Source organism: Aedes albopictus, chromosome 2 (assembly GCF_035046485.1).
Source record: "Aedes albopictus strain Foshan chromosome 2, AalbF5, whole genome shotgun sequence".
NCBI classification, from domain to species: Eukaryota; Metazoa; Arthropoda; class Insecta; order Diptera; family Culicidae; genus Aedes; species Aedes albopictus.
Window position 1 is genome coordinate 237,382,849 of NC_085137.1, and position 14,000 is coordinate 237,396,848.

At 40.7% G+C, this 14,000-nt stretch overlaps 1 protein-coding gene across 2 annotated transcripts in view; it reads left to right on the forward strand.

The window, feature by feature from the left end:
• Nucleotides 1–7,621, forward strand: part of LOC115257747 (hemicentin-1) — a 298,182-nt gene extending 290,561 nt beyond the window's left edge. For both annotated transcript variants that reach the window (XM_029857670.2, XM_029857664.2), the window contains exons 7-9: nt 54–425; nt 4,069–4,666; nt 4,734–7,621. In XM_029857670.2, the coding sequence (XP_029713530.1) occupies nt 54–425; nt 4,069–4,259 (563 nt within the window). In that variant the 3' untranslated portion in view covers nt 4,260–4,666; nt 4,734–7,621. The remainder of the gene's footprint in view (nt 1–53; nt 426–4,068; nt 4,667–4,733) is intronic.
• The last annotated feature ends 6,379 nt before the right edge of the window (nt 7,622–14,000 follow it).

Genomic DNA, 14,000 nt, shown 5'->3' on the forward strand with positions numbered 1-14,000 from the left:
ATTTCAAGGTCAGTCGATTCTCAACCACCCATCTCTTCTGTCTTTCCAAACAGGGTCCAACATGGGCTACGTGGAGAACTCGTACTCCAACTCGAACAACGGCGGAAGCGTCAACTCGCAGGACTCGATCTGGCAGCTGAAGATGTCGGCCGCGGCGTCCAACTCGGCCAACATGATCCCGCAGCACAACTACATGGACCAACCGCTGCAGCAGAACTACGGCTACGACCCGATGACGCACGGTGGCTACGGGGCGGTGGACGACTACGCACCCTATCCGCATCTGATGGCCACGGCCAGCCAGCACGGAGGCGATGACTACCACCCGAACATGCGCACCAGCCAGAACCCGTCCCGGCAGGACTACTGCAGCGATCCGTACGCCTCGGTGCACAAGCCTAAGAAGAGGATGGACCAACATATGGGTGAGTTGGGTGGATATTGCTTGATAAATTTGATATAGGTACTGGACGAATTGCACCAGTTTTGGACCAAGGGGACCAGCAGGACGTGCTGCCTGTGGCTTTCATGCTAGGTCTCCTCAACTTGATAGTTTTCCTACATGCGATTGACTTACTGGACCTGTTGGATACACTAAATCAGTTAGATCTTCTGAACCAAATTGCCATGCTGGATCTACCAGACATGTTGAATGGGTTGGTCTGGTAGACCATCACGAATTGTTTGATCTACTCGGTAAAACCAGCCAGACCTTCTAGATCTGCGGTGTCAGTTGGACTTGCTGGACCTGGACCTTGTTGTTTCTGGCTGACCTGCTGATTTGCTAGATACGCTGAACCTGAAGAACTAGTGGGATCTACTGGATCTGCTGGTCTTGCTGAAAAGTCTACTTTCTGGTTCTACATGAGCCTGCTAGACCAGCTTGACCTGCTGGACTACCTAATCTTATAGAGCTTGCAGGTATTTCAGGACTGAAACTGTTAGATCTGTAGGATTTTCTGGTACAACAACCTACTGGATCTACTGCATCTTCCTAAATTGCTAGACTTTCTGGTTCTGTATGAGTCTGTTGAACCTGCTGATCTTGCTGGTTTTTTTATGATTAGACCTGCTCGAATCCAGGATCTTCAAGATTTGCTGAGCATGCTGAATTAGCTGTACCTATTGGATCTACTAGTTTTTATAAACCTGCTAGTCATGCCGACATTGTAAATCTTTCTTGTTCTAGCTGAACAAACTAGGTTTGCTGGTCTTACTTGGACCAACTAAATCTGGCGAAGCTGCTAGTCCTACTAATCTAGCTGGTATCTCTAGGTCCTGATGGACCTACTGGGTTGGCTGCGTAGCTGATTCTTACTGCACCAGCAGAACCTGCTAGAGTTGCTAGACATACTGAACTTGCAGGACCTGCAGGACTTGCTCAATCTGCTGGATCTGCTGATAGTGATTAAATTTCAAGACTATCTGGTTCTTCATAAGCCTGCAAGACTTGCTGAATCGGCTTGATCCGCTGGACCTATTGAACCTGCTGGTTTTGCTAGTCCTACAGTTCTTGTTTGTATTTGCTGGATTTGCTGCCTTAGCTGTACCTACTAGATCTGCTGAACCTGCTAGTCGTGCCTTGATTGATATTCTTTCTGGTCTAGCTGGACCAACTGGATTTGCTAGTATTGCTTGACCAGCTAAACATGGTAGAACTGCTAGTCCTGCTCATGAAGGTTCATTGTAGGTCTCGTCGGACGTGCTGGATTAACTAGACCTGCTGGATCTTTGAGCCTGCTGAACCTGATGGACTTGCTGAAAATGCCGAGCTTTTTTGTTTTACCTGAACCTGATGCACTTACTGGATCTGCTGGACCTTCTATACTTTCCGCCTCTACGCAAACCTGTTAGACTTGCTGAATTTGCTTGATCTATCGAACCTCCTTGGCTTTCTATTCTGCAGATTTTGCAGGTATTTCAGCATTGAACATGAAGTACCTGCTAGACTCCTAAACCTTTTAGCTGTACCAATTGAGTCTATGTACTAGATCTGCTGAACCTGGTAGTCATGGAATTGTTAGTTTTATTGGTTCTAGCTAGACCAACTGAATTGACTGATCTTGCTTGACCAGCAAACCCTAGTGGAGCTGCTAGCCCTGTTGATTAAGCTAGTATTTGCTGGACCTACTGCGTTAGCTGGATCTGCTAGACTTGCTGAAATTGCTGGACTCATTGGACCAGCTAGTTCTACTGGATCTTTTGATTCTGCTGGTCCTGCTGATATTTCTAGATATTTTGGAGCTGGGCTAGGTAAACCTGCTGGAGTTGCTTGACCTGCTGCACCTGCTGAACCTGGACTTACTGGAGCGGCTGGACTTGCTGGACCTATCGGATCTGCTGAAGGTTCAAGACTTCCTGATTCTACATGAGCCTGCTAGACTTGCTGGGTCTGTTAGACCTGCTGGGCCTACTAGTCCTGCAGATCTTGATGGTATAATGACTTCAGGACTGGACTTTTCGGACCTGCTAGACTCCTGGGCTCGTCTGATCTGCAGCATTTGCCGGGTTTGTGAGGCTTGCTGGATTAGCTGTACCTACTGGATCCACTAGATCTGCTGAAGTTTTTTTTATTCTTAATCACTTAACCTAATTAATAGCTCTATTGTCCACTTGGGCACTACGTGAGCGATTTCTATTGACAGCTGTACCTACAGATTGTACAGCGCCTAAATGTATTCTATTATACTTTATCGAACTGGTTGCCTTTCTGCTGCTTTCACTTTTCTACTCTATACATGGTAGAATGATGAGCACAAGGATGATAGGTGGCCGTTGTTCTTTTCCAGTCCGATTGGGTGTCCATTATGAGTAGCAGTTCGCCGATGTCCAGGTATGCGGGTCCGTTTGAGCCATGGGGCTCAGAAGAGGGTCAGTATCAGCCGCTCTCGGTGAAGAGCAACTGACGAAAAATTGCAAGTGCCGGGGCTGGGAATCAAACCCATGACCATCCGCATATGAAGCGAACGTGTGACCAACTACGCCACGGGCCCCGGCACATCTGCTGAAGTTGTCATGTTGAAGTTGATAGATCTGTTTGTTGGTACTGGTCGGTCTTGCTTGATCAGCTGAACTTGACAGAGCTGCTAATGCTGTTGATCTAGTTAGTATTTCTAGGCCCTGCTGGGCCTGCTGGATCTGCTGAATCAGCTGAACCTGCTAGATTTGCTGAACGTGCTAAACGTATTGGATTTGCTGAAATTTCTTGAGTTTTTGGTTGTAGCTGAGCCAATTTCACCTACTACAGAACTTGCTGAACTCTCTGGTCCTGAAGTATCTGCTGAAATTACATGATTTGTTGGACTTGTTGCACATATTGTATTAGCTGGGTCTGCTAGTCCTGCTGATCTTGCTGGTATTTCAGATTTGCTGGAGTTGCTGGACTTGCTGGATTAGCTGTATTTACTGGGTCTACTAGTTCAACTGAACCTGCTAGACTACAACTGCTAGTCTTGCTAGATTCCTGATCCTGGTGGATCTACAGAATTTGCTGGACAACCTGTACTTACTGGATCTATTGTTTTGCTGAACCTGCTAGTCATGTTGAAATTTGTAGTCTTTCTATTTCTTGTTGGATCAACTAGATTTGCTAGTCTTGCCTGACCAGCAAAACCTGATGAAACTGCTAGTCCAGTTGATCTAACTAGTATTTCTAGATCCTGATACACCCATTGGGTTAGCAGGATCTGCTGGATCTGTGAGCTGCTGAAACTGCTTGACTTGTTGGACCTGGCTTTCTGGTTCTAGCTGAGCTTGTTGCACTTGTTGGATTTGCTGGACCTGCTAGTCTTGCTAAACTTGTAGGCATATCTGGGTCCTGTAGGACCTGCTGGATATTGTGGGTCTGCTGAAACTTCTTGACTTGATAGATCTGCTGAATCTGCTCGATCCGTTGGACATGTTGAACTCACTGGACTTATAAGACATGCTTGCTATACTGTAGAAACTTGACAACCTCGGAAGTTTTGAACGACACTAGTTTGATAATGTCATAGACAAATTTCAAGAGTACGGCTACATCCATAAGTTTGACCAATCCTCATACATTTCTTTCTACCATCTTTCCAGACTTCGTCGCCGAGTCACCGTACCACGATGTGAGCGGACTGCCCGATCCGTACATGGAACAGGACGAGGTGAAATCCCCGGGACCCAACCAGCACCTCTCGATGAGCTACGACGACGCCCTGGCCCTGGAAAGTGGATACTCGACTCCGAACTCGCGCAACCGCCGTGTCATACACGAGATTGTCGTGTAGGGCGGCTGTCTAGCGAGTACCACGCGGAACGCAGGATCATCGGGAACCAACTGACAAACGAAAGGACACGCAACAAGGATATTGCTAGGAACCGCCGACAACTCAGAATCACTAAACCCACGACAATTTTAAGCAAACGCCTACACACACACTCACAGAGAATAGTTCAAATTTTTTAATCGAATTGATAACCGGGCAGTGCTGGTGGCACAGTTCTTCATTGTTTTCATTTGTGTTGTTGTGTACAGACAGAATTGGAACGGAGATGGGAACGCTGCCAGCTACACTGCACCAAAACGGGAGGGCAAACGCGAAAGTTTATACATTAAAAAAAAAAGAAATAACGATCGTCTGGACGAAACGCCTTCAGCCCAAGGGCTCTGTTTGATCTCAAATAACTCTTTCTGGTAAGTTTTTTCGAAGGATCTTGCATTGAACATTTTCTAATTGAATTTCTTGTTTCTTTCCTTGCAGAGGCAATCGCTGGATGGTGCGGCCAAACTGTGATTGTAAATATAACCGTAAGCCTAAATAAGTTTAGCTCCAGTTATTTTTTGACAAACAAGCGTTTTTATCCCGGAAGAAACGGATTAGGAAAATTGTCATCGTGACGATGCGCTGATTTTATCTGACCATCCTGGCAGAGTAAAGTGATGGTTGATTGGCTCCGTAGTGCGCGAAAACCGAATGTGCCATTTAGTGTGTGCGTACGTGTCAAAATAAAACAAAAATCGAATGACGACAAGAATGAAATTACTCACAGCATGTAAAAACACGGAAGCAATTACGGAGGCATGAGCCAGGATCACGCGCAGCTTGTTAAATTTGGATCTGCGAAAAAAAAATGGAGAAAATCGTATGAGATTAAGGGAATCGAAAAAGTTTAGATTGCTACTTAAGATTAGAAGAAAAACTCGTCCGAGTCAAAAGGACGCGTTCCGTATGGTCGTTTAGATGCGCATGTAGGATAAGTAAGGCAAAATGGTGCCATTCACAATTCATTTCGAAGAGTCGAATAGCTTGGCTTACTCGAAATGGTTTCTGATAAATCTTCCACCTAATTGTAGAAATACGACAACAAAAATCGTGACACATGACAATAATTTTAGTTCTATTACCTTATGTTCTTATTAAAACTGTTTATAGTATGTTTCCGCGCAGTTTTGAAATTATTGAAAATTGCAGTCGAATGCTGCAATGTTTTTTTTACCGTTGTTGATCTTTGATCAACGGCAGGATTTAGGACATTTGGTCGAATAAGGTTTACTGATTTGATGAAAAGTCTAAGGATATCTAATAGAATAAACATCGTGTTGAACAGAATTTTGATTGAACATATGTAAGTTTCGATAGAATGGATTTGATATAACGGTCATTATGTCGAACAGGCCTAATAAGCAAGAGTATGACCCAAACAGACATTGGAGTGTCAAATAATTCGCAAGCGCATCGGGATGACCTCTTTTTACATAGGGTTTACCAAACGAACGTTAGGGTGACCCTAGTAGAACTTTTAAACTAATCAAAATAGTCAACTACTGAATAGAGAGCGTTCATAAATGACGTCACGCGAAAATTGTTCATTTTCAACCCCCTCCCCCCATGTGACACTTTTTGTATGAGACCTCTGAAATTTTTGTATGGGTCGTCACACTTCGCTGAACCCTCCTCCTCTCCCCCTCAAAGCGTAACGTAATTTATCGACGTTCCCTTAACGACTTTCCAAATGAACATTCTTCAATAATTTTCTGGCATAACGTCCCAGCTGGATAAGACATGGTTTTCAGCTTCTGAGCACGTCCTCAGTAGCCAGTTGAGAGTTTTCTTTACCAATTGTGCATTTTGCATTCGTTGAATTTCATGACATGTCGTGGCAGACACAAACGAACATCAGACTTGTCTAAATGAACATTTTTCTTCTTATGTCTTGGTTAGGCAGGCACAAAGATATTCTATTTCCAAGAAAGTCAAGGAAACATCCTTTACGAAAAGATGCTGGACCGACCGGGAATCGAACCCGTCAGCCTTATCAACTCCTCAGTAAACATCAGTCGACCACATGTTATACATTCTCTAGCAGCTTGCCTATGCGAGGAGCCAAACCATTTCTTTTGAAGAAAACTCCTAGCGTCACTTGGCAGCTAAATGCAAATACGTCCTCCTTATGAATCGTATCTTCAGTGTACTCAACACTTTAAACTCCTCACGTTAATTGTGTGAGATTAATTCAAACTTGTAAAATGTAAATTACCTTCCCTCCTCCTTCCACCGCCCGCCGTAGTGTTAACAACTCTTCCCTCCGTAGATTTTACAAAAATATGCTCGTTTTTCTACTTTTAATTTAAGTTGCTATTATATACGTTATAAACACACACCGATAAGGATAAGAGCGCTAGGCGAGAAATGAGTAATTAAAAACTTGTACATACCGAACTACCCACACTTCCCCCACCCTCCATCTTCCGAACGGCGGAAACCGCCTTTAGTTGCGATGTTGTAAAATGGAACGAAAGTGTTGCAGTTACAGTTGCATAACACCCCCTCTCACTCCCTCGCCTTCACCACCCCGCCCCACAGTTGTAGAAAAGTCAACAGGCGCTAAATTAAAAGGGCTAATCGTCGCTGCAGCCAAGCGCATTCCTCGCAATCTCTCCCTCCTTCGCTGGACTCGGAGGAAATCCCTCCGATTCCGCCGGAACCGGGAAAGGCGACAAATGACTTCTTTACAATTTGGCGCGGACGAACGCAGGGTAGGGATGGGGACATGCATACAACTTCGCTATGAACATTCAAACACTCTCCAGAATTGAGCGCGGAAAATTATTAAAACAAAAACAGAAACCGAGATAAGTTTCTGCAAGCAATTTGTTCTACATTAAGGACAGAGAAAGAGAGCAAAATCGTAAGAAAACACAAGAGAGCAAACGAAAGTTAAATATAGTTTAAAAAAAAACGATGAAAGCACAACTATGACGACGTCAGAACAGAACAGTATCTCAGAGTATCAATTAGCGAAAACTTTGGCTCAAACAGCTGGTTGCGCGGCACCGGGAAGCAAATATATGATCTTACAATTTCAGGAATTGCAGGGAAGAACTCCCCCCTGGACGACGACGACGTGGGGCGCGGTGGCTTAATTATCCTAAATCGTACACGTTGTCGTGCTGGGGGGAGTTCTTTCCGGTTCCTTGTCGGTCGCCCGTGAATCGGAGCCGAAAGTATATGTTGTGTAAATATATTGACTGAAACTATTTTTATTGCTATCAGCGGATCTACTTATTTTAGTACGATTTGTAAGTACACATTTTAGCTGTTAGGCGAACATTTTTGAAGGAAATATAAATCTATTTTTAATAAAACAATCCTATTTTGTTTTATTTGTTTCTAAACCTCCGAAAACTTCCCCTTGTTTGACATCAACATGTAAGGAAACATGGTCCAAAATGCACTGGTGGGGCAAAATGACTCAAAAAATAAAATCATTCCTGAATGTGTTTTGATCATCATCACTATAGGTTAACGGTGCCAAGATATGTTTGCATAAAACAGCCAGGTAGGTAAACCCAGATAAATTCTTTCAATTGTACAATGAAAATTGGCAACTTCCATTTTTTTTGTGCTTGCAATTAAGCGAAGACGGCTAATAAAAAGACAGACAACTACCCTCTTGCTCCATATACCTTGGGAGCTACAAGCACACTAGCGCCGCGAACGACTCCAGGGAACAACATCATGAATCAGTGTGCGTGAGATGTTACAATTTCTGTGTACATATTAGCATGTACACGCACACAATAATGTTTTAATGTTCCTGTGAGTCGTTGAGGGCGTTTCAACCATGTCGCCTGCGACAGGGTGGGAGCTGTCTGTCTTGTTATTAGCCGTCTTCGAATTAAGGCTTTCTGATGATTTTGTTATCACCCATGTAGGTATGTATTTCCAACACGATTGAGAAACAAATGGAGGCGCATGGTTGTTATTGCCTGTGCTGCCCAGCCCATGTTAAGTGGCACCTTACACCACGGCAGATAGCCATCGAAATAACATCGTCATATGCGCTAATTCCCGTCATATCAAACGGAAAATAGCCGAAAATTACTGATATTCCAACTAATATTTTCAAATGGCCAATAGATTTTTATGCAACAAGTTGCAAAATGATGATTTTTTCAGCACGAGTCGTACATTAAATACGACGAGTGCTGAAAAAATCGAGTCTTGCAACGAGTTGCATACAACATTTTTTGTAATTACGAAAAATACCCATTCAGTATGATCTTTTCTCGGTACACAAACTTGCTTCAGGAAGAACCACGTGCGACCATCCATGCTCGGCAGTGCAGTTTTTTTTTCGATCAGGTAGGCTATGGTATTGTGTAGCCTGTGAACGAGATCCCGTTGTCAAACAGTAGTGTGTGAGGTTCGGCAAAAGTCGGAAAAGTAGATTCAGCAGCTGCTTTTTAGCCTGATTTGCAGTGCGGTTAGGAATAAAAACCGTTCCAGCTGGTCAATTGATGTAATAACAAGTAGCTGAATCTACGATAAACACTGAAGTTTGTAAAAAGTGTAAGCTGGCAAAGATGCCGAAAAGTGCTACTATTCAGAACTCTTAAGAGTGCCGAAAAGTAGTACTTTTCGGCACACTTGCATCAGTAGTGAAAAGTAGGCCATTTCTACACACTTCAGGCAATTGAAAAGTGTAACTTTTTACAACGTAATTTCAAAAAAAATAATTTCAATCTCTCCCAGAGATTTCCGAAGACAGCATAGCGTTTTCACGTGATTTTTCACTTAATATGTGTTGTTGGGCAGTTTTTATGTGACATTTATAGAAAAATACCTAAAAATTCAAAATTTTCCAAACAGTAAATCGTGAATAACTCTAAAATGAACAAAAAACGCATCGCACAGTGGTACCGCCATAGGCCAAAAATCGAAAAATTGATTGTCTAATTTATGAGTTTGTATAATTTTTATAAATCAATAGGGGGATTCACTTAACTGCGTAAACTGATTAAACTGATTAAACGTCGCGATCACCAAGGCAATCTTTGATTATTTCATTCGCAAAATCATGAAACATTTCAAATAAGCAGAAAATCATGGCTTACGCAGCAATTTAATCTGTTCAGTGAGTACCCCTAATAATGTTCCCAAGAATGCAGAAAATCCATTTTTATGTAAGTTCCTGTTGCATATTTTGCATGAGAGCGTGGGTATTGTAATGCAATCTTAAATTCTTAAAACTTGTCGAAAAATCACATGACTTTTGAGTTGTACTTTGCGTCTTCGTAAAACAAAACCAAGTTGATTTTCAATTGGTTTTCAACGCAGAGAATCAGAATAGATGTTTATCTTTCAATTCGAAGCGCAAAACACCGGATCTGGATGTTTTTGGATCAATGGGGATGTGAGCAATAGGCACATAATTTTACCAATAGAATATATACATAATAAAAATTCATGTAACATTTCAAACATGTTCTTAACCACATTTAATCAATCGTCCGCCAGCAAATGATCAGGTTTGAGTAGGAGAATCAATCTGTGAAGGTTGTAGCTGCAAATATCTGCATATAAGCTTGCGGGATGTATGGGAAGTTACCCGTTATTTTTATAAAACATATGTATTAAAATAACTACAAAATTATATATATACTAGTATTTCTGTAATTGTCTGAAATGCGTACCAAAATGACTGAAATTTTTACAGGAGATATTTCAAAGCTTTTTACAATAATTGAGGGATATTTTATTTGAAAACAATCTTTGAAAAGGTTTTTGTTTTTTAATTATGAACAAAATATACACTTCTGGAGGTATTGAGGTATTCATACCTCAATAGTTGCATAACAACCATTCTTATTTGGCCTCGTCAAAACTTACCACTGTAATTCTCGAATTTGATAAGAAGTTTTGCATCTGCTGCCAACATTTAAAAAATTTCCTCAAAATCCAATCTTGGGTACTGACTGTAGTGCTGGAAGAAGAAAGAGTAAATACGCTCTTTTACTAATATTTACTAAAAGAGTCATTTACTCCTCATATTTCCTTCCCAAATCGGAATATTTGATAAATTTATAAAAGTTAAATCTTAGTGCACAAATTGATTTCTTTTAAAATAGCAGGCGCCGATTAAATTGAAATGACGAGGGGTATTTGTATATATTTCTTTTATTGGGTTAGAGCTATACATGATTAAAATTCCACGTACTATATTACTGGATAGCAGTTGAAATGCAATTGTAAGAAACAAATACGACTGGAAGATACTTGAATCTTTTTTATTGTGCAAAACGCAGGCCCATGAATTACATGACATATATCTATGTAAAGCAATATTTTTATGGCTGAAAAATTTCCTTTTACGTACGTTTTGTGAATTAATCCTGAATATTTGTTTGAAATAATTCCAGAAGTAATTGATTCTGTAATTGCACTATTGTTACTATTGTTTCAAGATTATCACTTTTGCGTATTAGGTACTGTAGTTATACATACTAGTTCGATATGTGATGATTTTTTCTGTGTTTCAACAATGCAAACTACCTTATTTCTGCAAAAAAAATATTCAGTTTCATATATTTGTTTTATTGCAGTAGAAATAGAACCTATGTACTAATAAAATCACAATTATAATGCTAATACTGATTCTATTCACAAGAATCTATTATGGTACTGTCGTACTATACATGTTTTAACGTGCAATACTTAGCAGAAATTCCTCAGAATTCGACCCACTCTTCATAATAATTAAAATATTTGATTACTGATTTCTGTGCAAAATAAAAGTTTTTTAATAATATTTTCATTTATCATAAAAAAAATGTTCAAAGTTCATATTTATCAAGTGATGATCATGAAAATGAACTGGAACATCCTTTTTTAGTCATAACATGCTATTTCTGATCACTTATATTGATTCTGCCCTTCAAAAAACGAAGAAAATGATTTATGACCGCTTCCCTGAACAAATGGAACCACTGTGCATCGCTGTCTTCGACAAAGTTTTTCCTCATTATATTTCCCATCTTTTGATGGGGGCTGTCAATTTTTTTCACACTCCCGTTTGGTGTTGTTTAAGTATTTTTGCAATTTCTCATCGTAATAGGCTGTTTTACCTCACGCAAATCTGACAGGAAAAGGCCTGCTTTCCCACACCAAATTAACAGTGCTGTAATGGTTCATTACAGCACTGATTTGCGTTGCGTAACGAACCATTACAGCACTGTTTTCAGTTTTGGTCAACTTCTTGATGCTTTGTGGAAGCAGTTTTGAAAAATTGTGACAACTGAACAGTATAGCCTGTTATGTTCAGATTTTCTTAAACATGGCTATGAACATCAGTGTGCAGTTTGATGAAAAAGTTTTGTTAAAAACTATCCTCAAGGGTAATTTATGAAATTGCAAAAAACGTTGTACGCAACTCGGTGCAGAACTCGATTTTTCCAGCACTCGTCGTAATTATCCAACTCAGCAAGCCTCGTTGGATAAATGTACGACTCGTGCTGTAAAAATCGTCATTCTGCACCTTGTTGCGTAAACTACTAATTTTCAACTGTTGCTACGCCTTCCGGAAAGTGAACGCGTGTGGTTACGGAGGCTGTTGGATATGAACTCTACAAAAATCTGGAAGAAAGTGCATCTTTTTGTCTGATGGCGTGCCTTACAAGCAAAGAAGTGTTTTTTTTTTTGAAAAGTTTCTTCCGCGATTCCTCTAGCGGAGTGAAAAGTGCCACACTTAGATTTTTTTACAGTATTCGGTAATTTTTTACCGAATTTTCAAGAGCTGAACGTTCGGAAATCCGTTCGGTAATCAAAACGAGTACCGAACATCCGGTAAATGAGACAATCGTAATGCTGTCACAATTTACCGGCTTTCTCCGGTAAAGTTTGATGCATAATTGCAGCAACCGGAGAGGCTGCACAGTCAGATTCGATTCCGCTGTTCGGTAATACTTTTGCTGGAGAAATTCGGTAAAGCAAAAAATCTACCGTTTTTCGGTGAAGATAATTTATTTTACAAGATTTCGGTAATTTTGTTACCGATAGATTAGTAATTTGATACTCTGACAGCATCATCTGTCAAATAATGTACAGTATGTACTGTCAAATCAATTTTTCACCATATACTGTAAGAAACACTACCGAAAGGTTTGTAAATTGCATCCTGCTTTACCGAAAATCAGTAAAGCTGCGAGCAACGTTTGTGAAATGTCAAATTGGTGATGGTGATAGATAGATTAACCCTTAAAAGCCCTAGACGACCCACTTTTTTTCAATCGGCTACTACTCAAAGACCATACAATCAAAAAATTTGAAACCAATTTTTAATTGAATGCGGTTAGTTGGTCTTCCAATATCTGGATGTGGCATCCCCCCTGACCCCTCCCCCCTTTCTGGGTATTGAGAAATGCCTTGCCACGGGGGTATTTTTCGGCAATTTTATTGAATATCACACATATTATCATTCTGAAATTTGTATTGTAAAATGTATTTGGCCATAAAATGATCGCTCTGTGCTATGGGCATGCCACCGCTACGGAACCAGTTCCGGACGTTCAGGTTTCCGGACATAATCTCCGGAGGAACCTGCTACATACTGTTTACTAAGGTTCGCATTCATAATCCTTTTTTGCGGCTTCAAATATTGAATTTAGAAGTATGATGTCCTAGAAGAGTTTGTTCTATATAAGGTACACCGGAGCAAGTTGAAACGGGTGGGGCAAGATGAAACACGAAGTTTTAAAATAGATTTCAATACAATTTGGAAATTTAACCTTCGCTTAAAGATGGTTTGAATTAAAAACTATGTGTTATGGCGATTGAGCTGTTTATCACCATTGGAAAACATCATGTTAAACCGCTGTTTCATCTTGCCCCACCCGTTTCAACTTGCCCCGGTGTACCTTACTTAATTCTTAATTTTAAAATTTTCACCTAGAGAGTGAAAAGTGTTAGCTCGGGCTCGCCGGTTGGGGAAAAAAGTACCGATTAGTGTGTGGGTTTTGGGTTCGCGCGAAAACGGCATTCCGGCTGGTGATGCTACGGCGAAGCATCACCAGTGAAAAGTGTTAGCTCGGGCTCGTCGGTTGGGGAAAAAAAAGGCCTGCCGCGTCGTCGTCGTCGCCGATTTGGCTGTGCTCATTTTCGTACGGGCGGTTTAGTGTGATTTTGGAGGCAAAGTGAAAAAGCCGCTTTTTTTATTCGGACCGGCTGCGTCGTCGTCGTCGTCAATTTAAATGTCCACATCGTCGTACCCGTGTGTAGTTGTAGCGGTTCAGTGTGATTTCGGAGAAGAGGCCAGTTAGTGGAAGATGCTGTAGCACATACGCACTGGACACTTCGAAGGATGTTTATTGGTGAGCTCTTTCCATTTTATCATAATAATTAATGCTAAAGGATTTATACAATTCTGCTCTGGTTTTTGTGTATTTATCTAACAAATATTGAAAAGTTCGTCACGTCATGTGTCGGCGTTAGTACCCAATGCACATCTAGTTGATAATAAATATGTTTCTTTCATTTTTTGCATTTACATAAAAATTTGAATGGTTTGTCATCTTCGGTGTCGACATTTGTAATATTTAGTCAAAATGAATAAATGTTTTGACTCAAGTCAGAGTGTTGATGATTGATCATAAGTTTAATCATGATTGGTGATTATTGATTAAGATTAATCAAAATCATTAATCATTATCACAAAAAAATCTCATTTAATCTTTAATCATTAATCCTTAT